This window comes from Rhinichthys klamathensis, unplaced genomic scaffold (genome assembly GCF_029890125.1).
Source record: "Rhinichthys klamathensis goyatoka isolate OS25496 unplaced genomic scaffold, OSU_Roscu_1.1 h1tg000119l_1, whole genome shotgun sequence".
Lineage (NCBI taxonomy): Eukaryota > Metazoa > Chordata > Actinopteri > Cypriniformes > Leuciscidae > Rhinichthys > Rhinichthys klamathensis.
In genome coordinates, this window is record NW_026606656.1 from 352066 (window position 1) to 379787 (window position 27722).

Sequence of the window (27722 nt, forward strand, 5' to 3'; positions counted from 1 at the left end):
AGGGATGTGAAAAATGTAAAACGCTATCTCGTGTCTTTTGCTTGTTCATTGTGCAGTGGAGTGTATATATATATATATATATATATATATATATATACTGTATATACACACACACACACACTGAATATACATACAAGCCAAGTCAGAAAGTCAACTTTATTTCTAAAGCGCTGTGTGTGTGAATGTGCGTGTATATATGTATGTATGTATATGTAAACATACGTAGGCCTACATACATTCAATACATACATACATATGTTTAAATATATTATATATTTACTCTATAAACAGAAATTCAAGGGGTAAAAATTATTTATAAAGTTTTATGTAACAAAGTTCGGGATGAGCACTTCAGGTAATCAACCAATCAGCACAAGAGGAAGCCGGTATAAATATAGCCTTCCCTCACCTCTGTCCCATGACAGTTTCACAGTATCCCTCTACCACCCCATCACCGCACTCTTGGCTGGTTTTCTATCCCAGTAAAAGGGGGAGTACTCTGGGTTCGGGCCAAATTCTGTGCTCGCAGCCCTCTCCCATACAGCACGCCAAATACGCATAAATGACTACATCTGATTCCATGTACTGTGAACTCGTGAACTTTCTTTCTCAAAACACTGAGTTTTGGTGTCTAAGTGAACAATTCATGTATAAGTGTTTTCACACATGATCATTGATCATTGGGTGTAGGTCATCAGTAAATTAATGTGACATTTAAATGGCAGTGTTTCCCAAATGAAACAAAAGAGCTGTTAGTTTTTAATGATGTGTCTAATGTAGAGAACTGTGAAATATTTTCAATTGCAAACTGAGTGTAAAGCGTATAATGTGCTTGTAGTTTTGCAGACTTGTTCTGAAGATCAGGTACATGAGTGAATGGTTTCACTGAGTGGGCCTCAAGTTCCACTTTTGTGTAAGCAATTTGATAAAACTAATTCTTAAAACTAATTTAATTGATAAAACTAATTTTTTGTCACTTTGGTGTTCAACTCCAAAAAAATACAACAACATTAAAGGAGGAAAATAAATAAATAAATAATATAAAATAATAATAATTAAAACATTAATGTTGGTAATGTCTATGCAAAAGGCCTGATATATCCTGATAATACAAGCATGAAAAAAAAAAAAAAAAGCTAAATTCTGTCAAATCAGTAATTATAATCTGTTTGTATTTTCTGCTAATGGACTTCAACCATATAAATAATGACTGGCATCATCAAATTAAAGACCAAAAGGCTTGGACAGTGTGATGCCTCTTCGTGTAATCCCAATATTCTTGTTTGAGAATGTGAAGTGGATTAGTTACTCTTTATGTTTATGTAAATCACCAGTTGCATAATATATTTAAACACCAGGCATGAGTCAGTTTACATTCATCTGATCACTAGAGGGAGGGAAGAACCGCTTCAGTCCATTCAAACTGTGCTGTGAAACACCATGATCTCTTCATCTTTAGTGTTTCTGGCTGTAGTATCCTGTAAGTTTAGTCTACTTTTCTGTGTGATACATCATTTTGCTGCAAAAAAAGCTTGTTATTAACAGTCTTTAAACTTCATGCAATTTTACTAACAGGTATTATTTCATTTGATACAGGTATAGATTCATATGAACTCACTCAGCCTGAGTCTCTGACTGTCCGTCCTGATGCCACTCTAACTATCAGCTGTAAAGTCTCCTATTCAGTTACTAGCTATCATACAGCCTGGATTCGTCAGCCTGCAGGAAAAGCTCTGGAATGGATTGGATTGATCGATTATAATGGAGGCTTAGCCTACAAGGATTCCCTGAAAAGCCGGTTCAGCATCACCAGAGACACCTCCAGTAACACAATAACACTGCAGGGAAAGAATATGCAAGCTCAAGACGCAGCTGTGTATTATTGCGCCAGAGAATCACAGTGACAGACGCCAACAGCCACTCTGTACAAAAACATCATCATCATATTACAAATTAAGAGTGTTATGACGGTTTTCCACAACAGTCTGATTTTCTTAGGAGCACATTAGGTTAACAAAAGTCATAATGACATTATAGACATTCATTTAGCTGTTAAAACAAAAATCCTATTGAAAAAAACAAGCCTAATGATACATTTGTGTAAATGCATTATTTATCAGCAAGTATTTGCACAAAAGAAATTAAAAGCTCAGCAATTATCATCTTTTGCAGCACTTCATTTTGATATTTGCTTAGTTCTTAAATATAAGTTCTTTACAATTACAAGTTCTTTACAATTACAAATGAAGTGGCAAATAACTTTAAAATAACCTTCGATTTAAGGTAGTATAGCCAGAAACAAAAATAAATAAATGAATAAATAATCAAATAAAATGCTTGAAAGTGTTATGATGAAACTGGGATGATACATGTATTCAAATTGGATTGCATATTACAGTATTTGAAAAGGTCAAAGTAATTCACAAAACAACAAAAACTAGTGAAAATTTTAACTTTTGAAAATTCTCAATCACGTTTGTTACAATTAAGCATTCTTGATAAATATCCTACAACTGTATAAGGGATTCTGTTGGTATAGTGACTCAACAGTGCATTAGATCTTAATTATTAGATTTTAAAACTCCACCCAAATGTAAATGAGATAACGTACAGTATTTCTACCAGAAGTATTCAGTGACAGTGTAGCAGTTGGTCTTCCAGCATCGTCTGAAATGGCAGACTTTTCATTCTTATTTTTTCTCCTGATGTGCTTTACTAGTATGTATCTCTATTTCTTGTTATTATTATTTACTCCTGGCTCCAGTATTTATTAAGGGTGTACTGTATATGATACTGTGGACTCATCATAACTTTAATTTTTTTAGGTGTTAATGGTCAGAACCTGGAGTCCATCCCATCAAGTTCTGTTACTAAAAAGCCTGGAGAAATTTTGAACCTATCCTGTAGAGGATCTGGATTTGATTTTGGACAATATGGCATGCACTGGATCAGACAGCCAGCAGGGAAAGCACTGAACTGGATGGGAGTTATCTGGTATGATGCCAGTAAAACAGTGTATGCAAAAAGTGTTGAGGGACGAATAGAGATCACCAGAGATAATTCAAACAGCATTGTGTACCTGAAACTCTCTGGTCTGACAACAGAGGATTCAGCTGTGTATTACTGTGCAAGAGATACACAATGATGCAAAAAAAGCACTGGGCTGTACAAAAACATGTCAGGGAGGAAAATGGAGGGGTAGGGGTGGGAGAACCCCACAGACACAAGAGCACAGTACAACTTTGATCCAAAGAAACAGACACACCTCCCGCTAAAGGATAAAATATATAAGCTTTATAAGAATATTAACTATTTAAATGCCCTTATCCCTGACCCTAATATATATGCCCTGAATGATCTTGACTGAATATATTTATCAATAATGATTTCATGATCATGAATTTAAAGTGCGTTCTATACTGTTCATATCACAGACAATACTAAAATATAACTTCATAATACCACAGTACACTCATCATTACTGTCAACATTGTCTTCTGAAAGAAATGTAAAAAAAAAAAGAAGCCCATAATACAAAATTATACATAAAAAACATATGTAATACTTTTTTTCTGAGTTGCATATGCAGAACCATATGCAAATATTCCTCTTCCTCTTTATTTGAATGTTTAAATGAAAAGGAGCAGCTTGTCCTCACACAACTTCTCAAACCATGGTCTCCTCATCTCTCGGGTTGTTTCTGCTGCTAGCAGCCGTCTCTTGTAAGTCTTCATGCTTTTTATAGAAATACTTAATAATAAAAATGTATTATTTATACAAAATGTTTCCATGTCTCTAAGATGTCAGGCCATATTTTGTTTTCCCAGGTGTCCACTGTGTTGAACTGACCCAGACTGATTCTATGGTTTTAAGGCCTGCTCAGGTTTTGACACTGTCCTGTAAGATCTCTGGGTATTCAGTGACTGACAGCAGCTACTGCACTGGCTTCATACGACAGCCTGCAAGAAAAGCTCTGGAATGGGTTGGAATGATATGTGGTGATGGTAACACATATTACAGTGATAAACTGAAAAGTAGATTTCAAGTTACCAGAGACTCTTCCAGCAGCTCAGTGACTCTACAAGGACAGAATATGCAGACTGAGGACACATCTGTGTATTTCTGTGCCAGATAGACACAGTGACACAGAGCAGTTACTGCCTTGTTCAAAAACAACACTCACCACATGAATAATTTCAGTTCCAGATTATATTCAATATCCAAAACATGACGGCCTATGTTCTAACCTTTGGCATTTGTTTGTAAAAGTTAAAATAGAGATTATATGAGCAAATATTTCATTCATTTTTCTGTCTTCACTACTTTCCACCCAAAAGCTTAGTACACTGACATAATCTGCCTCCTATTAAATTGTGTTACAAATGAATTCTTGGCACATTTCACAATAGGGCGCACTGTTCTCACATGTAGTCAAATCATGGAAAATACAATCTGATTCTCAGTAGAAAGATTCTCTAGATCTTTCTTTCCACTTCTAACACATTATTTCATGATAGTGAAGTCTCTTTTTATCGATATATAAAAAGTGCAATCTTCAGACAGAATAGATATAATTGCTGATACCAACGCATTGATTTATTGATCCATTCTCACGAAGCTTATGATTATGAAAGCTTGATTAACCATTAACCTCATTTTCTGCAGTAATATTAATAGTGCAGGCTTGATGTTTGTATCTGTAAAGTACTAAAAGTGTGTGTTGTATTTCTGTGTCTGAGAGCAGCTTTTCTACTTACTGAACACAACATGATTTAAGGAAATATGTATTGCCTGTACAGTGACCAAATTTAAGGCATTCTGTGTATATTCCAGGATACCTCTAGAAATATAATGAATCAGAAAGGCCTTAAAAAAAGAAGTACAAAAAAGAAAGAATGTGTGTTCATATTAACACACATTCTTATAAACATTCAGGTAAATTTTTAGCAAGACTTATAAAAACATGTATCACTTTAAATAATAATAATAATAATAATAATTACAATTATTGAAACAATAGATACATATTTGGAGACAAGATAGTGTATATAAAAAAAGTCACATTTACTGATGCGTTCCCCCTCAGGAAACACCTGTGTTTGGTTATTGCCTTTAAGAAAATAAGTGAATTTGCATGTATAGTTTCATAAGACTGGTTTTAACTCTATAACTAATAAAGCATATATTTAGTTAAAGTAGCTATCTAGTAACATACTCGCTCAAACATAAATGGAAGACAAACAATCAAGAAAGTTATTTTAAGTCTTCTCAGCAAATTATATCAGAATCAAATTATGTGACTGTAAAATAATTTTAGAGAATATCATACTTTTTTTAAATTTAAAAACTGTTAATCAAACTAAACTGATTGTGACATTTCAATAAAATGCATGATTAATTGAACCTCCCCTGTATGTTTGCCTTCAGCCTCTCTATCTCCCTCCACTGTATGAGGTTCTCTGAGCGGTTCTATTTATGTTGCCTTTAGGTTGATAAGAGCTGTATCCACTTTGACCCGTTCCACTGCTCTCTGACCTACGATCATAAGAATTTCGGGGTTTTGGATTTTGCCATTCAATGTTGTCAATAGATAGTTCAGAGGAAAAAGAAGTGCATGCCAAAATATTTAGAGACTGTTGAGGAAAGCCCATAAAAGATTATGGAAGGCTCCAACACCCATAAAGACTAAGAACATGGTTAGAGCAATGATTGTTACAATCACAGCCGCTGTGTTGGCCCTACACTGTAAAAACTAAAGGTGCCTAAAATATCCTGTCGGATACTCAAGGAACTTAAAAATGTAATTTAAGTGCCTCAAAGCTCTTTCTCCTATAGTAGGGTTACTGGAGGAGCTCTGACAATCTTTGCGGTTCTTGCTAGAACTGATGGGATCCTTTAAGCACTTTGTATTCAGTTCAGAGGTTCTGGAGCCACCTTTTCACTACCATGAGACCTCGAAGTGCTTTGGGGGGAAATAGAGGAACATGAATGCTATAAAAGGGTTATTATAAGATCTTTTAACATTTAAGTGGTTCCTGGAAGATCTCTTATGTTAAAGCCAGCATCTGGAGGAACCCAATGGTTCTGTGAGGCCAGAATACGATTATTATCCTATTATTGTTATAGGCTACTTAAGTTTAAAATAATAATACTAATAATACATATATTTCATAATTTATACTTCTGATTCAGTATACTTACATTTATTCAGTATAGGCCTATTTTATTGATTAATTTAAAACTTAACTTCCATAAATAGTAAGTAGCCTAGCAAGAGGAGAATAAGAATAAGAAGAAGCAGGAGGAGAAGAAGAATAAGAAGAAGCAGGAGGAGAAGAAGAATAAGAAGAAGCAGGAGGAGAAGAAGAATAAGAAGAAGCAGGAGGAGAAGAAGAAGAATAAGAAGAAGCAGGAGGAGAAGAAGAATAAGAAGAAGCAGGAGGAGAAGAAGAAGAAGAAGAAGAAGCAGGAGGAGAAGAAGAAAAAGAAGAAGCAGGTGGAGAAGAAGAAAAAGAAGAAGAAGCAAGAGGAGAAGCAGCAGGAGGAGAACAGTTTTATTCTGTCTCGAAACTGCCTCTGCTGTCATCAGTGAACTTCGCGCTGCTCGCGCGCAACACAGCTCAGCTGATCGTCATCGGGTTTGAAAGTAACGGCTCCTTTCACCAAAGCTTCAGCTGTTTGTTCGGCTCTCCGTTACAAGGTTTGTAAACTCGCCAAAGAAATATAAATACAGAGTCTACTCACTATATATTCAAACACATACAAACTAAATTATTTTTTTTAAAATAGTGTTTACCACTCGTTTATTGCACAGTATGTGGTATGAAGGTTTTTAGTCGTGATGCTAACTAATCTAATGAACTAACGTTAAAGAACAAATGGAAAGCATTGACTTATTGTCTTAGATTGTTTTAGTCATTCACTTCAATGTATTATGTGCAAATGTGTCTTCAAATTGCTGATATAACTAATTAATAGCTGATTCCTGCTGTCATGGCTTTTGTTATGAATAACACAAGTGGATAGGCCTTGTTTTGGTCTGTTTTTGTTTATTTACTACAGGTAATTTACCCTGATTCTTTCAAATACCATTTTAAAGCCCTTTACTGATCAATACATATTATGTTGTGAATGGATATATAATTAGCTTTGTTCTTTTGTTTCCCCAGAACAACCACTGCATTTCTAAAATCATCTGAACATTTCAGGGGCAACATTGAATTACAGTAAGTTACCTGCACCACATGCAACTACTTTATTACTATGAACTTTTCTATGTGAATTTGTTTTGTTTGACAGTGTACTTGTGTTTTTTAATCAGTTATTCTCTGAAAATCTTCCTTGATGCTCTTAAATCTCATTCATGTTCTCAAATCTCATTCATGTTACTCAGAAAAATTTCTGAGCTTAACAGAATATTTATGGATTTTTACATAAATTGTTGCATTGAATTGAACTAGACAAGTGTACATAAGAATGGTTTCATGAATGATTTACACAATTTTGTTCTGCTTGTCTCATGCAGTGAAATTGAATGATGACTGGGCATTATGCCCGAGATCTGCTTTTGGGTTCCACAGACAGAAAGTCAAACAGGTTAGTAATGTCACAAGGCTAAGGAAATTATTTTAAGTTCACAACTATCACTTTAATAACTTTGCTAATAGTAATTTTGGTTCTTTGCAGGGACCTCGGTAAGCTGAAATACAAGTTTGAACAAGAATAAAAAAATCCTCCTGTAGACCTGAAAATCATTGAAGTGCCTGGACCATCCACCAGAAAAGAGGAAAAACAAATGGAAAATTAAGCTGCTGCACCTTTTGACTTTTTTTTACTCCTGAAGTACCTCACATGTCCCTTGTGAAGATTTTATTATTGATTGCATTTTATGTTGCAGCGAGTAAAGGTGCGGTCACATTTGTGAAATTCGTGAAATTACACAGGCAAAAAAGTCCATTGACCATTGTCAGCAGTGTAGCGACGTAATGTATGAAGCACAGCTCACACAGGAGTCACTTTCCAGCAGCTTTCTGTTGGTCAAATCCAGCCAATTCCAGTGACCAACTTGGTCCCATAGTGACATTTTTGACCACACATAAAATTGCTTATTGTGTGGATTCTTATTGAAATGACTGGAATTCACCAGTGAAAATTCAATGAACAACAGATAATTATACTGCACCTTAACTATCTTGTTTCTAGTGAGAATACTCAACAACTATTTATGAGTCCTGTTGATTCAAGTCACACATTTAAGCTTTTCAAAAGCCATAGTGTTCATTACAGTCTCCAGTCTCACGGCATCACAGACTTCAATATTTTATTATTTAAATAAAATAATAAAAACCCAGTTGGGCATTTGGTATTTAGGATAGGGCATATCGTATTTAGGATTGGGCGTTTGGTCATTTAGCCATTTAGGATTGGGCATTTAGGGATTTAGGATTGGGCATTTAATCATTTAGCCATTTAGGATTGGGCATTTGAGGATTGAGGATTGAGGAGTGTATGCAAATAAGGAGGCGTGGCCCAAATACTGGAGGCTGGGTTTGAAATGGCTGGTAAAATAAACTACAGTTCAAACCCAGCATCCAGTATTTGGGCCACGCCTCCTTATTTGCATACACTCCTCAATCCTCAATCCTCAAATGCCCAATCCTAAATGGCTAAATGATTAAATGCCCAATCCTAAATCCCTAAATGCCCAATCCTAAATCCCTAAATGCCCAATCCTAAATCCTAAATGGCTAAATGACCAAATGCCCAAATGCCCAATCCTAAATACGAAATGCCCTATCCTAAATACCAAATGCCCAATCCTAAATACCAAATGCCCAATCCTAAATACCAAATGCCCAATCCTAAATACCAAATTCATTTTTGACTTAGACTTTTAGTTTTCGACTTAGACTTTTAGTTTCAAACTTAGACTTTTGGTTTTCGTTTAAGACTTTTAGTTTTAGACTTTTAGTTTTCAATCTGTCCCAATAATCCCTCCATAGTTTACAAACCTTGTAACGGAGAGCCGAACAAACAGCTGAAGCTTTGGTGAAAGGAGCCGTTACTTTCAAACCCGATGACGATCAGCTGAGCTGTGTTGCGCGCGAGCAGCGCGAAGTTCACTGATGACAGCAGAGGCAGTTTCCAGACAGAATAAAACTGTTCTCCTCCTGCTGCTTCTCCTCTTGCTTCTTCTTTTTCTTCTTCTTCTTCATATCATTATTATTATTAGGCTACTTACTATTTATGGTAGTTAAGTTTTAAATTAATCAATAAAATAGGCCTATACTAAATAAATGTAAGTATACTGAATCAGAAGTATAAATTATGAAATATTATTATTATTATTATTTTTAAACTTATGTAGCCTATACATCAATAATAGGATAATAATCTTATTCTGGCCTCACAGAACCATTGGGTTCCTCCAGATGCTGGCTTTAACATAAGAGATCTTCCAGGAACCACTTAAATGTTAAAAGATCTTACAATAACCCTTTTATAGCATTCATGTTCCTCTATTTCCCCCCAAAGCACTTTGAGATCTCATGGTAGTGAAAAGGTGGCTCCAGAACCTCTGAACTGAATACAAAGTGCTTAAAGGATCCCATCAGTTCTAGCAAGAACCGCAAAGATGGTCAGAGCTCCTCCAGTAACCCTACTATAGGAGAAAGAGCTTTGAGGCACTTACATTACATTTTTAGGTTCCTTGAGTATCCGACAGGATATTTGAGGCACCTTTAGTTTTTACAGTGTACATGCTCACCATTGCATGCATGTGCATGTTGTGTGTGTGTGCATGTGCTGTTGTTACAGTTCTCTTGTATTGTTCTAAATGTGTGATGTTCGTTTCCATTAACTCCCACATTTGTGGTTTGAAAATTTTGTGACCTATTTTCATTCTGGATGACACACTTTGTGATCTACCAACGCTATCTCACGACCAATTCGTACGAATTTGTCTAAACCCACGTGATGGGTAGGTTTAGGAGCGGGGTCAGGGGTAGGTCATTCGTACGAATTCATACGAATCTGGTAACTCGTAAAATATGTACGAATTAGCAAAAATCGTACGAATTTGTACGAGTGAGGTCGTATGTATTCGTACGAATTAGCCACCTCGTAAAATACGAATTGCCGTGAGATCGGATCTACAAAACCATATACAAGTAGGAGTTGTAACACTATGACACAATTTGATATGTGAAAAGCATGCATTGTAGCATAACAGGTTTATTCTTAATATATGTGGTGGAATTCAAATGTAACTTGCAGAATGTGTCTCTGAAAAACCCCCACTATGCACAGACAAGCGGAGTGATACAAACAATGAAAAGGCAGAACTAACTGTTGCATAAAACATATAAAGTATATAATGATTCATTCTTCATAGACTTTAAAATAAGAACATTCTGTACAGACTCTTTTTGAAAGGGCAAAACTGTCAGACTAAGAACATATTCAGTCTGAGAAAACATCAACAGCTTTCAAATATAGATTCAAATTAAAGTAAAATGAATTGCCTATTGAGACCAGTAACCAGTTGTAAGTGCAAGTACAACTATTAAACAACATATCATATCAGATTTCTGTGCAAGCATATGGAAATAAAATGTGTTCGAGGAAATGGAAATGTTTCATCCAAATCTAAAGACAAATATGATTAAATCAAATCAGTTTAATAGGAAAAGCATTGTTGTTTACATCTTGAACAAGTGGATGGCTGTTTGCAAATCTTCCTTCTGCTCTCTGTACAAAAGTGGAGTGTGTGTGTCTGTGGGTCATCATGGGAAGTCAAATTACATTTACTTAAACACCAAATCATGATCTTCTCATCAGCTCTGCTGGCAGCAGCTGCATCATGCGAGCTTCACTGATGGTTTATTTAACCCCTTAAGGTGATGATACACAGGGCAACTTTTTGAGCAATGTTGCTGGGCAATGTTGCCGTCAACGGGCAACCAGATGAGAAACAGGGCCCACGACCGATCTAAATGATCAAGAGAGAAATTTATTGCCCACTTTCAATGGGAAAGTGCCCAAGCAACAATCGCTCGGCAAGATTGCCCAGAAACATTGCTCAAAAAGTTGCCCTATGTATCATAATCTTTAAGTTGCACTGCCATAGCCATTACATATTTAAAACAGTAATATCCTATACTAAACCTAAACTAATAGTGACAAACTATATATCATTTGAAAGCTTAAGATCTGTAGTTTTCATATTTGGTGATTGATTTTCCAAAATCAATTACAGAAGAGTTGTAATCTATCAATTTGCAACAATAATATTTTCATACTCCTAGCGTGTTAAGACCTTTATTTTGAAATAGTGATGAACATGAAAATCATGAAAGAATGGTAGAAACCTCAGTTTGTTTTCATGCCAATAGTTCAAAAGATAACATCCATTAAATTTTTTTAGAAAAAAAGGTCTGGAATTCTTTTTAATTTTTTTTTAAATATAATGAAAAAAATTATAGATTCACCATTTGTGATGTAGCAGCGAGCTATAACGCACATGCGTGTTATTTCTATGTAATTATTGAGGTTGAATTCATATCAAAATATGCCAAACTTCCCTTACTACTTCTGAAAAGGATGTCTAATATCAATATGTTAAAAAATGTGGAAATAATGGTTCAGATCACTCAAAACACATGGAAATAGGGGCGCCCTTATGGGCAGTAATGGAGTCTGGTTGTGACCAAAGTTTGGGTACTGCGCCCAAACAAAATCTTACTAAAAGCTCATTTTTTGTGATATCAACCTAAATTTTAAAACACAACTTGTTCAGAGTTTTGGCTTTGATTTTCTTGCAGTTTTAGAGTCCACCAGGTTTTGAAAAAATATATTTTATATAAAATATGAATAATAAAATTTTACATTTGAAATTTTTTTCTATAACGATTTTTTTCTATTTCACTTTCTTAATTTATTTAACTTCTACAAAAATCTGCCAAATTTCTTCTTAAAAACAAGACCAATCTTACATCTATATTCCAAAGCATTCTTGAATTACAACCATTTAAGTTCAGATTGTGCATTTTCATGTTTATTAAAAAAAGGGGAGTGCCAGTTAAGAGGTTAAAGCACTAAATTAAAGTCTTGACATAAAACATGTTTTGAGGCACAACTAATAATAACACATTAATCCATTTTTTTCAGGTGGTGTTTACTGTGTCTAGCTCACTCAACCCCCAACTTTGATTGTGAAACCTTAAGAATAATTTTTCATCTGCAGGATTTCAGAATCAAGCTATTGCATTCATACGTCAACCCACTGGAAAAACACTGGGATGGCTGGGATATCTTTGCAGTGGTGGTAGCAGTAATAATAAAGACTGATAAAAAAACAAGATCAGTTTCATGCAGGACACGTATATATATATACATCAATATTACAAATTTCTGTTTTTCATAAACAAAGGTAACAAACAATGAAAGACTGTGGGAGGAGTTCATGCAAAACTGTGATGCATATTTCCCATAAGTTGCTTTGTACCCGTGGAGTTTGTCTGTCACTATATGTGGGGAGAATAATCAGCAATGACAACAACAATCAGTTCAATCCTGATATTTCTTTCTTTACATGGTCTGTAACTCAATAAGTTACTAAATAATAATTTATGAATGCATAAATAATTTTAGCAAGTTTACATTTTGCTGACTCTTCAGTTTTTTTCTCTCTCTTCCACAGAAATCCATGGTCAGACCTTCACTCAGCCTCAGGCTGAGGTAAAAAGACCTGGTGAATCTTTTCGGCTGGTGTGTACCGCCTCTGGATTTACATTCAGCAGCTACTATGTTGCTGTGGTGAGACAGGGTCACGGTAAAGGTCTGGAATGGATTGCAACTATCAGCACATCCAGTTCTTATATTTACTATTCCCAGTCAGTCCAGGGAAGGTTCACAGTGTCCAGAGATGACTCCAGCTGCAGTCAACTGTACCTACAGATGAACAGCCTCAAGACTGAAGACACTGCTGTGTATTACTGTGCTAGAGAGTCACTGTGAATGAGTTCAGGGTCAAAGCAATATAAAAACCACTTTCTTTCCCGTTGACTTCACTTAAGATCCAGATGTACTGTTGCATTTCCAAGCAGTGGCGCTCTTGTCAAGCAGTCGTATGACTCGTATCTGACTGTTTTGAGCATCACTAAATTAACTTTTGTTTTTGTTTATGTATGGATTTTTTTTGTGTGTGTGTAAAATCTACACCTATTGCATTGATCAACGATGATAATTTACAGATATTTTTCAAAAATAAATAAATAAATACAAATAAAAAAGTCAAAGAACAAACAAAAAAAACGTTTGTTTTTGTTTTTGTTTAATACAAGAACATATCTTAATGGTTAAACTACTTTAAGACTGCTGATTAAGACCCGGTTTTACAGACAAGGCTTAGATTAAGCCAGAATAAGGCCTTTATAAACATGCCTTATAAAAAACATTACTGATGTGCATCTTGAGATAAAACAATGGCAGTGACATATTTTAAGATAATGTCAGTGCAAGTTGCTTTCTGTTAAAAAAGCTCAAACATGCATTTTAGTCTGGGACTATAGGCTTAAGCTTTGTCTGTGAAACCGGGGGTATAATGTTTTAAGTAATGTACGAATATGTACTTCATCCATTATCCAAACAATGAAAGCTTTAGCTTAAGTTCTGTCAGGAAGACTCAATCAGCGCATCATGTATTACCTCATTTTTATCCAATCAGGTGTTAACAGTCACAGTATAAAAGATTGGTACTTACACCTGTCTGAGTTCACAGATGCTGACGCTGCCATTCACCTCCATCCTCCCCAACCACCACCAAGATGGTCCCTTCCTTACCTCCAGGGGGTCTGCTGCGCCCCCGCCTTCATCTCAGGCGGGACATGCAGATTCGGCTAACCTCGCTTTGCTCGCTAAGGACTTTGCTACGCCAAAGATCTCATAAATTTATGCTTGCTGAGCTGTCAATAAATGTATACAGCTTTTCAATTTATCTCCCGAGTCTTTCTGGTAGAACTGCTTTATGTAACTTGTCTGTCAGGCGTGTGACGAAAGTATTGGTAAAATAATTATCCTTGTAGGCAACAGGCTGTAGCTAAAAATAACATTGAATATTTTTTTAACTAGTAGGTTTATTTTACCAATGCTTTTATTACACTTGAGAGACAAGTTTATACCTTAACAAAACTTTAAAACAAACAAACAGTCATATAAGTTAAAAAATGTCTTAAAGTGCTATAATGCATCTTTGCAGTTTTCTTCATGTTTATGGTCACAGATGTTGTGATCTTTTGTGGAAAGCAATAATTATCTACCAAATAAATGACCAACCACAAAATCTTGGACACCGAAGAGCTGTATGCAAATGCAATACTTGCTCTCTATATAAAAGAGGAGTATCTGCTTTGTGCATCAGTAAGAGTAATAAAGCTGCATTCACTTCAAATCATGATCCTCTCATCAGCTCTTCTACTGCTGGCAGCAGCTGCATCCTGTGAGCTTCACTGATGGTTTATTTAAACTAAGGGAATGTAATAAGCTTTATAACTGTTAACAGAACTTTTGAGGCATAATTAATAACACAATCTTCCATTGTTTTTTTCAGGTGGTGTTTACTGTGTTGAGCTCACTCAACCTCCATCTTTGGTTGTGAAACCTCAAGAGTCATTCTCCATCTCCTGCAGGATTTCAGAAACAAGCTATTGCATTCACTGGATACGTCAACCCACTGGAAAAGCATTGGAATGGCTGGGATATCTTTGCAATGGTGGTAGCATTAATATTAAAGACTCCATAAAAAAACAATAATTTTCAGACTGAAGACTCAGCTGTGTATTACTGTGCAAGAGACACTGTGACTGAACAAGACACAACTTATGTACAAAAACCTGAACACTCAATCAGATATACCATCCCTCATCACACATCCATCCACTGTATAATCTAATTAGTTAGACTTACTTAAAAAAGCATGCAAACCGATTGCCTTAAAAAAAAACAAGTAAAGTGAAATAGGAATAGTATGTGGTACTGACAAATGCTTAGTTAGTATAGTTCACTTACACAAGAGTTCTAGTAACTAAAAAAGAACTGTAGTACTTGATCATGTACTTTAAATAAAATATAATTGTTACCATTGTTGTGTTTTGCATGCTGAGTGTTGAAGTCTGTGTGACTCAAGCATGATCAATTACAAGATTGTCACAAATATAGAGGGATTATATAAACTCAATTAAAAGTTTCACAAGGTGTTTAAGGACATAAGTGTTTGCAACAAAATTATAAAAGATCATTAATTGGCATGGAATATAGTTGTTATACTTCATACATACATACATACATACATACATCTCTTCCTTTGAAACCAAATAACTGATTTCTTGTTGCATCGCTGCTTCAATGGGAAGAGAATTACAATAATATAAATGAAGTTCTAAGTGTCCAACCAAAGGGATCACTAATCGTCATAATGGTGACTATCCACTCTTTTCACCCATCCAAAAAAAAAAGAAAAAGAAAAGTCAAGTATCCATAACCGTTTAACATTTATGAAACGTTCTGAAACATTTATGCAACAAATCTGTTTTTGCTTACTTTATGTAGTACCATTATGTTCTTTCATTATGCATGTCTTCATTATTTATTTATTTGTTTTTACAAATTCCCACAAACAAGCATTGACAGACTGGAGGAGGAGTTCATGCAAAACTGTGATGTATATTTATGCGTGTCTGTGTTCATTTACTGTATGTGGTTCCTGTAGACGAGAATCAAACAGCAATGACAACAATTATCAGTTCGATTATTGTCCTGATATTAATACTTTTACATGGTTTGTTAATTTCTAAATAATAACAGTAATATATGTATAGATAATTTTAGAAAGCACACTACAAAAGGTCAGTTTTTTGAATAGTTTTACAACTTTCTGACTTTTTAGTATTTTTTCTCTCTCTTCCACAGATATCCATTGTCAGACCTTCACTCAGCCTCAGGCTGAGGTAAAAAGACCTGGTGAATCTTTTCGGCTGGTGTGTACCGCCTCTGGATTTACATTCAGCAGCCACTGGGCTGCTGTGGTGAGACAGGGTCCCGGTAAAGGTCTGGAATGGATTGCAACTATCAGCACATCCAGTTCTTATATCTACTATTCCCAGTCAGTCCAGGGAAGGTTCACAGTGTCCAGAGATGACTCCAGCAGTCAACTGTACCTACAGATGAACAGCCTCAAGACTGAAGACACTGCTGTGTATTACTGTGCTAGAGAGTCACTGTGAATGAGTTCAGGGTCAAAGCAATACAAAAACCACTTTCTTTCCTGTTGACTTCACTTAAGATCCAGATGTACTGTTGCATTTCCAAGCAGTGGTGCTCTTGTCAAGCAGTCTTGGTTAACTGTTTTAAGCATCACTTACTAAACTTTTGTTTAAGCTTGATTAACCATTAACCTAATGTTCGCTTGATGTTTGTATCTGTAAAGTACTAAAAATGTGTGTTGTGTTTCTGTGTCTGAGAGCAGCTTTTCTACTTACTGAACACAACATGACCTAAGAATATATTTATTGCCGGTACAGTGACCAAATTTAAGGCATTCAGTGTATATTCCAGGATACCCTTAAAAGGAATGAATCAGAAAGGCCTTATAGATATCAGCATAGAATAAAGACCAGAACACATTTAGGCTACATTTAGTAAAAAAAATAAATGTGTTTTATCTATCTCTTAGTAAGGTACATTTTGAGTGAGACTAATACAACATGTATCAATTTAAATAATAATAATAATTACTATTATTGAAACAACATAGCTATATGGATGCATGGATTACAGCATGACTTCAATTATACAGCAGTGGCTATTGGCTAATAAACTTCTCCTTAATAAATCAAAGTCCTACTCTTTACTGTTCCATAGAAAAGCATATAGGTGAAAACTTACTCGGTTACCTAACGTAACCTCTGTTCTCTCTAGAAGAGGGAACGAGTATTGCGTAAGTATCTAACGCTACGGGTAAAGTTATCTTTCCTCGAGATCTGAAGCCTGCCCTTGTCCAGTAGCTCTTGTAGGAAGGAGAGCACCCGTGAGACACCACATGTGTGTGGGTCAGCGCCTTTAGTGGAGCACCACTGAGCGAACACTGACCATTTAGAAGCATAGAGCCTTCTCGTAGAGGGCGCTCTAGCCTGTGTGATCGTGTTCATGACCCCTTCTGGCAAAGCAACGAGTAATCGTTGATCACCCACGCATGCAGAGCCCATCGCTCTGGGTGGGGGTGCCAAACCGACCCGCCGGCCTGAGAGAGGAGATCCCTCCTCACCGGGATCGGCCATGGGGCTCCATGTGACAACCTCACCAGCTCTGGTTTTCCCATCGCGGAGCTATGAGGAGCACAGAGTGGCGCCCTTCCCTGATCCTCTTGATTACCTGTGGTAACATAGAGATCGGGGGGAAAGCGTACAGCGGGCGGCTGGGCCAGGTCTGGGCCAGCGCGTCCTCGCTTTTGGAGAAAAAGCTCGGGCAGTGCGCATTGTCTTTCGACACGAAAAGGTCTACTTCCGCTTTGCCGAATAGGTGCACAGCCGCTGGACTGTCTGGGGGTGCAGGGACCATTCTCCCAGGGGAATGTTGTCCCTGGACAGTCTGTCTGGGCCGACATTGATGAGGCCTGGCACATGCGCGGCTCTCAGCGAGCGCATTGAATGCTGGGCCCACACCAGAAGGCGTTCTGTCAGGATGCAGAGTTTCCTGGACCTGACTCCGCCCTGTCGGTTCACGTAGGACACCACCGCCGTATTGTCCGACCGGACTAGAACGTGGTGGTCCTGTATGAACGGGAGGAAGCGCTTCAGCGCGTTCTCGACCGCTAACATCTCCAAACAGTTTATGTGGAGGCATTTCTCCTGGTCTGACCAGAGGCCGAAGACCGGTCTGCCCTCGAGAACGGCGCCCCAGCCTAGGTTGGAGGCGTCCGTCGAGATGACCTTCCGGTGTGAGACAGCCCCCACAGTCACACCCTGTCGGTACCAGTCGGCTATCGCCCAGGGGCTCAGGGCTGAGACACAGCCGTGAGTCACAGTGATACGTATGCCGCCGGACGTCCAGGCTTGGTGAGGCACACGAGCGTTCAGCCAGCGTTGCAGCGGGCGCATGCGCAGCAGACCTAGCTGAAGGACTGCTGCCGCCGATGCCATGAAGCCCAGCATCCTCTGAAACTTTTTCAGGGGTGCGATGCTGCCTTCCTGGAAAGACGCGACCAAGCGCTGAATACGGCGCGCGCGCTCTGTAGACAGCCGCGCCGTCAGAGCCACAGAGTCCAGTTCTATACCCAGAAAAGAAGTAGACTGACTGGGCAGTAATGAGCTCTTGGTCCAGTTGACCGTGAGACCCAAGCTTTCCAGGTGGCTGAGAAGCACTGTCCTGTGAGAAATCAGCTCTTTCTCTGATTGTGCTAAAATCAACCAATCGTCCAAATAGTTCAATATCCGCATTCCCTGACTCCGCAGGGGGGCGAGCGCCGTGTCCAGGCACTTCGTGAATGTGCGAGGTGCTAGGGACAGGCCGAACTGCAGGACGGTGTACTGGTATACCTGACCGTCGAAGGCGAATCTCAGGAATGGCCTGTGACGGGGTATGATTTGAATCTGAAAGTAAGCATCTTTCAGATCGAGGGTGATAAACCAGTCTCCTGGGCGAACGTGCGCGAGGATTTTCCTGGTAGTGAGCATTTTGAACGGTCTCCTCATAAGGGCTTTGTTCAAATATCTCAGATCCAATATTGGTCTGAGGGCTCCGTCCTTCTTTGGAACGAGGAAGTAACGGCTGTAAAAGCCCGACTCGCTCAGAGAAGGGTGCACCCTTTCTATGGCCCCTTTGCACAGAAGTTTCGCTATTTCTGCACGAAGTAGATGTGCTACTTCCCCATTCACTCTCGTCTCGAGACGCGATATAAAGCGCGGAGGACGGCGAGCGAACTGCAGTGTATAACCCTTCTTTACTGTGCTCAGCACCCATTCTGACGCACCCTGAATAGCATCCCATGCTTTTGCATGTAAAGCTAGTGGCAGAATGGCCTCCGGGTTCCGATCGCCGCGCTCTGTGGGCTTGAGAACCTGAATCGGAGGTGCGTGCGCGGTGCGCGCGCTCTCTGTGCTTGTATACGGCAGCTCGCCCACAGCGATGGCTGGCCGTTTTATACACGATGTCCCGGTGGCTTTGTACGGGGAACATATTGTGTGGTATATGGGGGATGACCGTGAAACAGAGCGGGCAGTGGGTAGGCGTGTGCACAGAGTTGTGGGCACGTGATCTACTTCTAACACTCGAGCGGCATTTGCCAGCTTTATGAGAGTGGGCTCTGCGAGAGACACGGGATTTATAGTGCTTGTGTGTAGGGGTGAACACTGGGGTGTGGGCACTTTTTCTACACTCGAAACACATGCGGCGTGAGCCGTGTAACCAGGCTTTATGCTCTTTTTGAGATTTCTCTGGGTCGCCGTGACAACGGCGTTTGTGTACAGGCGAGCGGGCTGAGTTGCCGGCTCGTTGGCTCCAATAAACACATTTTGAGTCGCCATGATAACGGCGTTTGGATACAGGCGAGCGGGTTGTGTTACCGGCTCGTTGGCTGCATAATACTCGCCTGCAGTAACCATGGCAACGGGGACTGGCAAGGCGGGAAACTTCGACGGCGGTCCGGCCGCGGCGGGACTGGTCCGTCTTTTCCTTCCTAGACTTGCTAGGAGGACTTCGCGGGCTCGGGTTTCAGCGTTATCCTCGGCCGGGGTCCCTGCGGGGGAGGCGGTCCGTGGCGGCTGTTCGAGCGCGATCTAGGGCGGCCGCCCTGTCGTCGCTGTGGAAGCGGAGGTTGAGCTGGACGCTGGGTCGTTTTCTGTACCTCCGAGAAGCGGTCAACGATCCCGAAGAGGCCGGTGGGGGAGAGCGGGGCGTTGAGGAAGACCACGCGCTCTGACTCTCTCATGTCCGCGAGCGTCAATCACAGGTGCCTCTCTGTGACGGTCAGCGAGGACATGCATCTTCCCAGGGCCTGAGCAGCAGATTTAGTGGCGCGAAGAGAGAGATCCGTCGCGCTTCTTAAATCCGTAATCCGAAAACGGAGCGTTCCACGACTTGGAGAGTTCGTCGTGCAGCTCTGGCAGGAAGGGTGCAGTCCTGGATGCGGGCGCTTGACGGCGGCGAGAGAGAAAGCAGCCGTCGAGTCGGTTGGGCTCCTTGGGCGTCGACCATTCAAGGCCCAGCTGGTCAACAGCCTTGGTGAGGAGGCGCATAAGCTCCGCATCCACGCCGGCGCGAGTCCGGCCGGATTCCTGGATCGACGAGGCAGAAGAGAGGTGCGAGTTCCCGGACCACTCCTCGCAGTCGGATGCCAGGATGGAACAGCTGTCAGCGGCGTCCCCCACGAGAGAATCCGTTTCATCCCCTGAGGCGGCGCGGGCGGGAGCCGGCGGCTGCGCGTCAGGAAGGGGGGCGGGGACGGAGACCGAGAAACCCGAGGGAGAGGTTCCGGCGGGTTAATGGGCTCAACGTCCGTCTTCGGCGGTCTCTGTGAACGGCGCTTCTTCCTGCGCGGTCCCACAGAGGCGGCGGTCTCCGGCGCTGAGCGAGGCTTTGCACGAGCGGCAAGAAAAACGAGGCATTTTGAGAAAAACGCCTCGGCTCTTTTAGAATGGGTGTAATGCAACGGCAAAACAGCAGTGAGAAAAAGGATATCGACGCCGGATAGCGTAGCAGGCACGGATGGCTGAAGGTGGCGAAGACGGCCGGCTTCCTCAGACGCTTCCTAAGCTTGCTGGTCGCTTGATTCCAACGGCGGAGGCTCTCAAGATCCAGCGATGCGAAGAGCACGCTGAAGAGAAGGAAATCAGAGAACCAGCCTTTGAGCAGTGGCGGTTCTACATTGAATTACACCCTGGGCGAGACCCCCTTCGAGCACCCCCACCCCCCCAAGAAAAAAACAACAACAATAAAATCACATACCGTTCATTTGAAAAAAAAAACAGTAAGAAAATCCAGTTATTTTGCTATATTAATGTAACTTTCAGGGAGGAACCATTAGCTCATTGGTTACTGCCTCGAATTCTATGCATGGCACACTTTTAGTTATGACTTGTTAAACTATACTTTGTCACGAAATAGAGTTTTTAAAAGTGAAAGTGGCCGAGAGATAGTAGTAACACAATACTTATCTCTTAAATAATTTCTAATAACTCTAATATTAACAACTATCCAAACTGTTTGAGACCTAAAATAGCTTAGGCCTTAAATGTCAGAGAAAAGGACAGAATCAGAGATTATTTTTTAATAGAAAATTGTACTTTGCATATTATAGGCTACTGTAAAAACACATAATTATAGTTGATTTTAGTTGATCATTATGAAAATTATTTTCATTTCATGAATATAGTGACCAAAATGATCACGGTTAAACACAGAATCTTGTTCAAAAAGTAGGCCTAATACACAATGAAATCTATTCGCCAAGTTAATAACATTAAAGATGATGGCCAAATTTTAAAGGAGTGTGTTTTATGTTATCTAATAACATGTACACGTTCAAATAAACTTTTGACAAAAATAGATTTTATAAAAAGATAAACCTCACATATTTCAGCATTTATATCATCTTTATAAAAAGAATGGGTCAATAAAGATAAATTCCTGACATTTATAATGCACAGTAGCTTATTTTTTATTATTAATAGTAAAATTTGGTCCGATTTTCCCATGGCTGTCGTTGCTATACAACCATGCACTGCGCTCTCCACAACGACAAAGAAGTTTTAGTAGCTAATGGATTTCCACCACAGAAAAACGCTTGCTGTAGCTCTGCTAAAAGATTTATTTACGGAGAAGAGAAAAACACCCACGTGTTTGGGTGCACCCCCATACTGAAAAGATTAAAAATGTTCATCTCGCTGCTCCTGGAAAAAATGAGCGCGTCGCTTCAATTATGAGCGCGCTTCCCGTGCGCCTACATTTGAAATAACGACCTCGAGCGCGCAAAAGACGCGATATGTTAACGGCCCCTTGGTGAGCTCCTCCAATCAGGAGACCCCCTTGACATAGCTTCTGTGCACGGCACCTTCTCAGCAACCAGGGGCGCCATTGCCAATAATCGAATTGAAATGATAGAAAATAGAAAACCTTCGCGGCGCAGAGGATTTTTTTTAACTGCTCGTGCCGCCCCCCATGTGACATGAAAAAATGCCGCCACGGGCGACTGCCCGGTTCGCCCGTGCCTAAAACCGCTACTGCCTTTGAGCCTTTCCTTTATACACGTAGACCACACCCCTTTTGGCGGGCTGTGACGCGCGGAAGGCGCGAAGTGTCCTCATTGGGCGTGACGTCACGCCAGGCTCATGGATAGGCTGCTGCAGTCGCCGCAAGGCAGCCAATAAGCACGCTTCCTTAGCCTGCTTTGGTCTGCTGCCTGCTGCACTGCGTTGACAAAGTGTGAAAAATTAAGAATAATTTTTTGGCTTCAGATCTCGAGGAAAGATAACTTTACCCGTAGCGTAAGATACTTACGCAATACGAGAGAACCTCTCGTAAGAGAACAACTGTCACGGTATACGTTTTCTCTGTTTCCTTCTAGTCTCGTGTTTATGTTGTTGTATGAATGCACGTGTGTGAGGGGTGTGTCTGTATGACATCACTTGATCCGCTCCAGCTGCTCATCATCACATCACCAGCTGCAGTTGATCATCACCACACTATTTATACTCACCGTCATTCTCTCATCTTTGTCAGATCGTTGTTTCATGTGGTTCGTGTTGGTGTTCCGGTGTCCAGTTCCTGCGTCCAGTTCCTGCCTTGTGTTCCTGTTCTTCGTCTGGATTCGAGTTCTACGTTTGTCTCACCATCGTCTCTTCACCGCACCACTTCACGCATCCTGACCATCTAGTCCCTGCGCCACCAGCCCACCCGTATCTCTGAACTGTCGTCTGTCCTCAAAATAATAAAGAGTTACTTGCATCTTTGCTTCCGCCTTTTGACTGTGACAGAACGATCTGACCCGATATGGAAGCAGCAAGCGAAACCGCCTCATCCCTGGAGGATTTCATCAAGTCCAGTATCTCACGGATGGATTCCCAGGAGAGGAACATGAACGAGTCGGGTCGGGCTATTCAAGCTCTTGTGGCGCAGGTGTCCGAGCTCACCCAGCAATTCCAACTTATGCGAGCTCCCACTGCGCCACCCACACCGCCTGTTCCCCCGGTACCACCAGAGAACGTCTCCCAGTCAGAGCCCCGCCTACCAGTGCCTGAGAGCTACAACGGTGAGCCGAATTTTTGCAGGGCATTCCTAACACGTTGTTCGATGCACTTTTCTCTGCAGCCCAGGACCTTTGCGAACGAACGTAGCAAGGTCGCGTTCGTGCTCACGCTACTGACTGGGAGGGCAGCGTTATGGGGGACGGCGGTGTGGGAGAACCAGGATCCATGCTGTGCCTCGTTCCTGACACTCTCCGCCGAGATGAGAAGAGTGTTTGACCGCGCAGTCGCGGGAAGAGAAGCGGCACGGATTCTCGCAGACCTCAAGCAAGACGAAAGATCTGTATCTGATTACTCTATCGAGTTCCGGACCTTGGCGGCAGAGTGTCAGTGGAACGAGGAGGCGCAGTGGGACATGTTCCTGCATGGGCTGGCTGACCGCGTCCAGCGAGAGATTTACGCCATGGACTTACCTACTACTCTCAATGGACTGATCGAATTGGCTCTCCGTGTGGATTCTCGACTCTCCCGAGTCGAGCGTCGGAGATTACCCACTCGGGTGTCTGGAGCGGTGGAGACTTTGCGAGCCAGCGGCGGGGACGCGGTCAGCCCCGTCTACGATCACGAGCCCATGCAGGTCGGGCGAGCTCGGCTTTCCCGGGAGGAGAGGGAGAGGCGGAGATCCCAGGGCCTTTGCCTGTACTGTGGTGGAGCGGGACATTATGCTTACAACTGCCCGGTAAAAGGCCAAGCCCGATAGTAAACTTGAGGCTACTATCGGGTGGGATCTCCGCCAGGAAGACCTCATCGACTACATCTACCTCCACGCTCCTCCCGGTAAGACTAAGATGGTCAGTCCACCAGCACGATTGTCTTGCACTGTTGGACTCCGGGGCGGAAGGTAATTTTATGGACTATAATTTCGCACTTACCTCCCAGATTCCCCTCCGACCCCTCACTCACCAGATTTCAGTTCACGCATTAAATGGTCAAGAGCTTCCCATCATTTCTCACACCACTGAAGACATCACACTTATTACCTCTGGCAACCACACCGAGACTATTTCTTTTCTTATTTTGGACTCACCCCTGGCACCCGTTGTTCTCGGACATCCCTGGCTGATCAAACACAACCCTCGTGTGGACTGGATTAATAAAGCTGTGCTGGAGTGGAACAAGGAATGTCATAAGTCTTGTCTTGTGTCTGCTTGTTCGTCTGTACCTGTTTCTGTGTTTCAGGAGGAAGCAGGGGATTTGTCTAACGTGCCCGTGGAGTATCTGGACCTGAAGGAAGTGTTCAGTAAGTCTCGCGCTGCTTCTCTCCCTCCGCATCGTCCCTATGACTGTGCTATAGATTTACTGCCAGGTAAGTCTCCGCCTAAGGGCAAGTTATATTCACTTTCGATTCCTGAAAGAGAGGCTATGGAGAAATATATTTCTGATTCTCTGGCAACCAAGTTCATTCGCCCTTCCTCTTCTCCAGCGGGGGCGGGGTTCTTTTTTGTGGGGAAGAAGGATGGATCGTTGCGACCTTGCATTGATTACCGAGGGTTGAATAACATCACGGTGAAGAATACTTATCCTTTGCCGTTGATGTCTTCAGCTTTCGAGAGGTTGCAGGGAGCATCTATCTTCACAAAATTGGACTTACGTAACGCTTACCATTTGGTTCGCATTAGGGAGGGTGATGAGTGGAAAACTGCTTTTAACACCCCTAGGGGGCACTTTGAATATTTGGTTATGCCGTTCGGGCTGTCCAACTCCCCAGCAGTTTTCCAGGCACTGATCAATGACGTGTTGCGAGATATGATCGATCAGTTTATTTATGTTTACCTGGATGACATATTGATTTTTTCCTCGTCTCTCCAGGAACATGTGCAACACGTCCGACAAATGCTTCAGAGGTTGCTAGAGAATGGGCTTTTTGTCAAGGCGGAGAAATGCGATTTTCATGCACAGTCTGTTCCTTTTCTAGGGTACATCGTGTCGGATGTACCCTGAGAAGATCAAGGCTGTGGTTGATTGGCCAAGTCCAGATTCATGCAAGGCCCTGTTGAGGTTTCTGGGGTTCGCCAATTTTTACCGGCGTTTCATTCCCAATTTCAGCCAGCTAGTCGCGCCTCTGACTGCCTTGACCTCCCCCCGAACTGCGTTCAGGTGGTCTGACTCAGCCGAGGCTGTGTTCTCTAAACTGAAGGGCCGCTTTGTTTCAGCTCCGATTCTCATAGCCCCTGATTCATCACGTCAGTTCGTGGTGGAGGTCGACGCGTCAGAGGTGGGAGTAGGAGCAGTGTTATCCCAGCGTTCACCTGTGGACGACAGGGTGCACCCTTGCGCGTTTTTTTCACATCGATTATCCCCAGCCGAACGTAATTATGACATTGGTAACAGAGAGTTGTTGGCAGTCAAGTTGGCGTTGGAGGAGTGGCGTCACTGGTTAGAAGGGTCGGGGGTACCTTTTATTGTCTGGACTGATCATAAGAATCTCGAATACATCAGAACTGCTAAAAGATTGAACTCCAGGCAGGCTCGGTGGGCACTTTTTTTCGGTCGTTTTGATTTTAGAGAATTTTGTAGATTTTAGAGAATTTTGTAGATTACTGGGGGCGACTGTTAGTCTGTCCTCTGGGTTTCATCCCCAGAGCAATGGTCAAACTGAGAGAGCCAACCAGGATTTGGAAAGAACGTTGCGATGTTTGGTTTCCAAGAATCCTTCCTCATGGAGTCAGCAACTGTCTATGGTGGAGTACGCCCACAATTCGTTACCAGTGTCATCTACGGGCCTATCTCCGTTTGAGTGTAGTGTAGGTTACCAACCACCAATTTTTCCTAGTCTGGAGTCCGAAGTCACGGTCCCCTCCGCCCACGCCTTCATCCAGAGGTGTCATCGCACTTGGACTAGAGCCCGCGAGACTCTACTCCAAGTGGGAGCACGCACCAAGGTCAAAGCCGATCGCCACCGGCGGAGACCTCCCGTATACGTCGTCGGTTCTAAAGTGTGGCTTTCTACCAAGAACATTCCTCTCCGATCCGTCTCGAATAAACTTGCTCCCAAATTTATTGGCCCATTTGCTGTCACCAAGATCATTAGTCCGGTGGCAATCCGCCTCAAACTTCCTCCTGCGTACAGGAGAATTAATCCCGTGTTCCATGTTTCCAAAGTCAAGCCCGTGTTTTATGCTCGCATTAATCCGCCAGTCCCGGTTCCCCCACCGCCGCGACTCGTAGATGGGGAACCGTCCTATTCGGTCAATCGTATTCTGGATTCTAGACGGAGGGGATGCGGATTTCAGTACTTGGTGGATTGGGAAGGTTACGGTCCGGAGGAGAGAAGTTGGGTTCCTGCTAGAGACATTCTGGATCACTCTCTTATCGATGATTACAATCGACAGGTAAGGGAGTCTGAGAACGCCAGGAGGCGTTCTTAGGAGGAGGGGTACTGTCACGGTAGACGTTTTCTCTGTTTCCTTCTAGTCTCGTGTTTATGTTGTTGTATGAATGCACGTGTGTGAGGGGTGTGTCTGTATGACATCACTTGATCCGCTCCAGCTGCTCATCATCACATCACCAGCTGCAGTTGATCATCACCACACTATTTATACTCACCGTCATTCTCTCATCTTTGTCAGATCGTTGTTCTGGTGTCCAGTTCCTGCGTCCAGTTCCTGCCTTGTGTTCCTGTTCTTCGTCTGGATTCGAGTTCTACGTTTGTCTCACCATCGTCTCTTCACCGCACCACTTCACGCATCCTGACCATCTAGTCCCTGCGCCACCAGCCCACCCGTATCTCTGAACTGTCGTCTGTCCTCAAAATAATAAAGAGTTACTTGCATCTTTGCTTCCGCCTTTTGACTGTGACAACAACCTTAATCTTTGTTTTCTTGATTCCTCTCCTTTAGAGTCAACTGAGACCATTAAATATCTTGGTGTTTGGAAACTGATTTATCTTTTAAAACTCATGTACAAGCATTGACAAACAAACTTTACTCTCGTCTTAAAATACTTTATCAATCTGTTAAATGTTTTAATTTTCCGGTCAGGAAAAGAATAGTCTTACAGCTGCTTCTGCCTATTTTGGACTATGCCGATATTATTTATCAGAACACTACTGCTTCTTGTTTGCAAGATGTGGTCTACAATAGTCTTTGCCGTTTTGTTCTCCGCTGTCCCTTCAGGACACAGCGCTGTGTGTTGTACAGACAGTTGTCCTGGTTGGCCCCTTCTGCCAGGAGACAGTCTCACTGGTAACAGTTAATTTTTTTTAAGTTTTTACTTGAATTATCCAGTTTATCTCAAGCAACACTTGGTGCTTTATAATTCGCTATACAGCCTGCGATACAATGATCAGATCTTTTTTGTTGTTCCTTGAGTTAAAAGACAAGTAGGGAAATATGCATTTTGTTATAAGGCTCCATATGATTGGAATAATCTTCCTCTTTTTCTCTGTTCTTTAACTTCACTAACTTAACGCGTTTCGAAGGGCTCTCG

At 41.4% G+C, this 27722-nt stretch overlaps 1 pseudogene and 2 gene segments (V, D, J or C); all 3 read left to right on the forward strand.

The window, feature by feature from the left end:
* The first annotated feature begins 1440 nt into the window (after positions 1-1440).
* LOC130088393 (uncharacterized) overlaps positions 1441-27722 on the forward strand; it is a 539769-nt pseudogene continuing 513487 nt past the window's right edge.
* On the forward strand, positions 3672-4135 carry LOC130088437 (Ig heavy chain V region 914-like). The segment is given in 2 exon segments: positions 3672-3722; positions 3828-4135. Coding segments are annotated over 2 exon segments (357 nt in total).
* LOC130088435 (Ig heavy chain V region 6.96-like) lies at positions 12532-16352 on the forward strand. The segment is given in 2 exon segments: positions 12532-12595; positions 15967-16352. Coding segments are annotated over 2 exon segments (360 nt in total).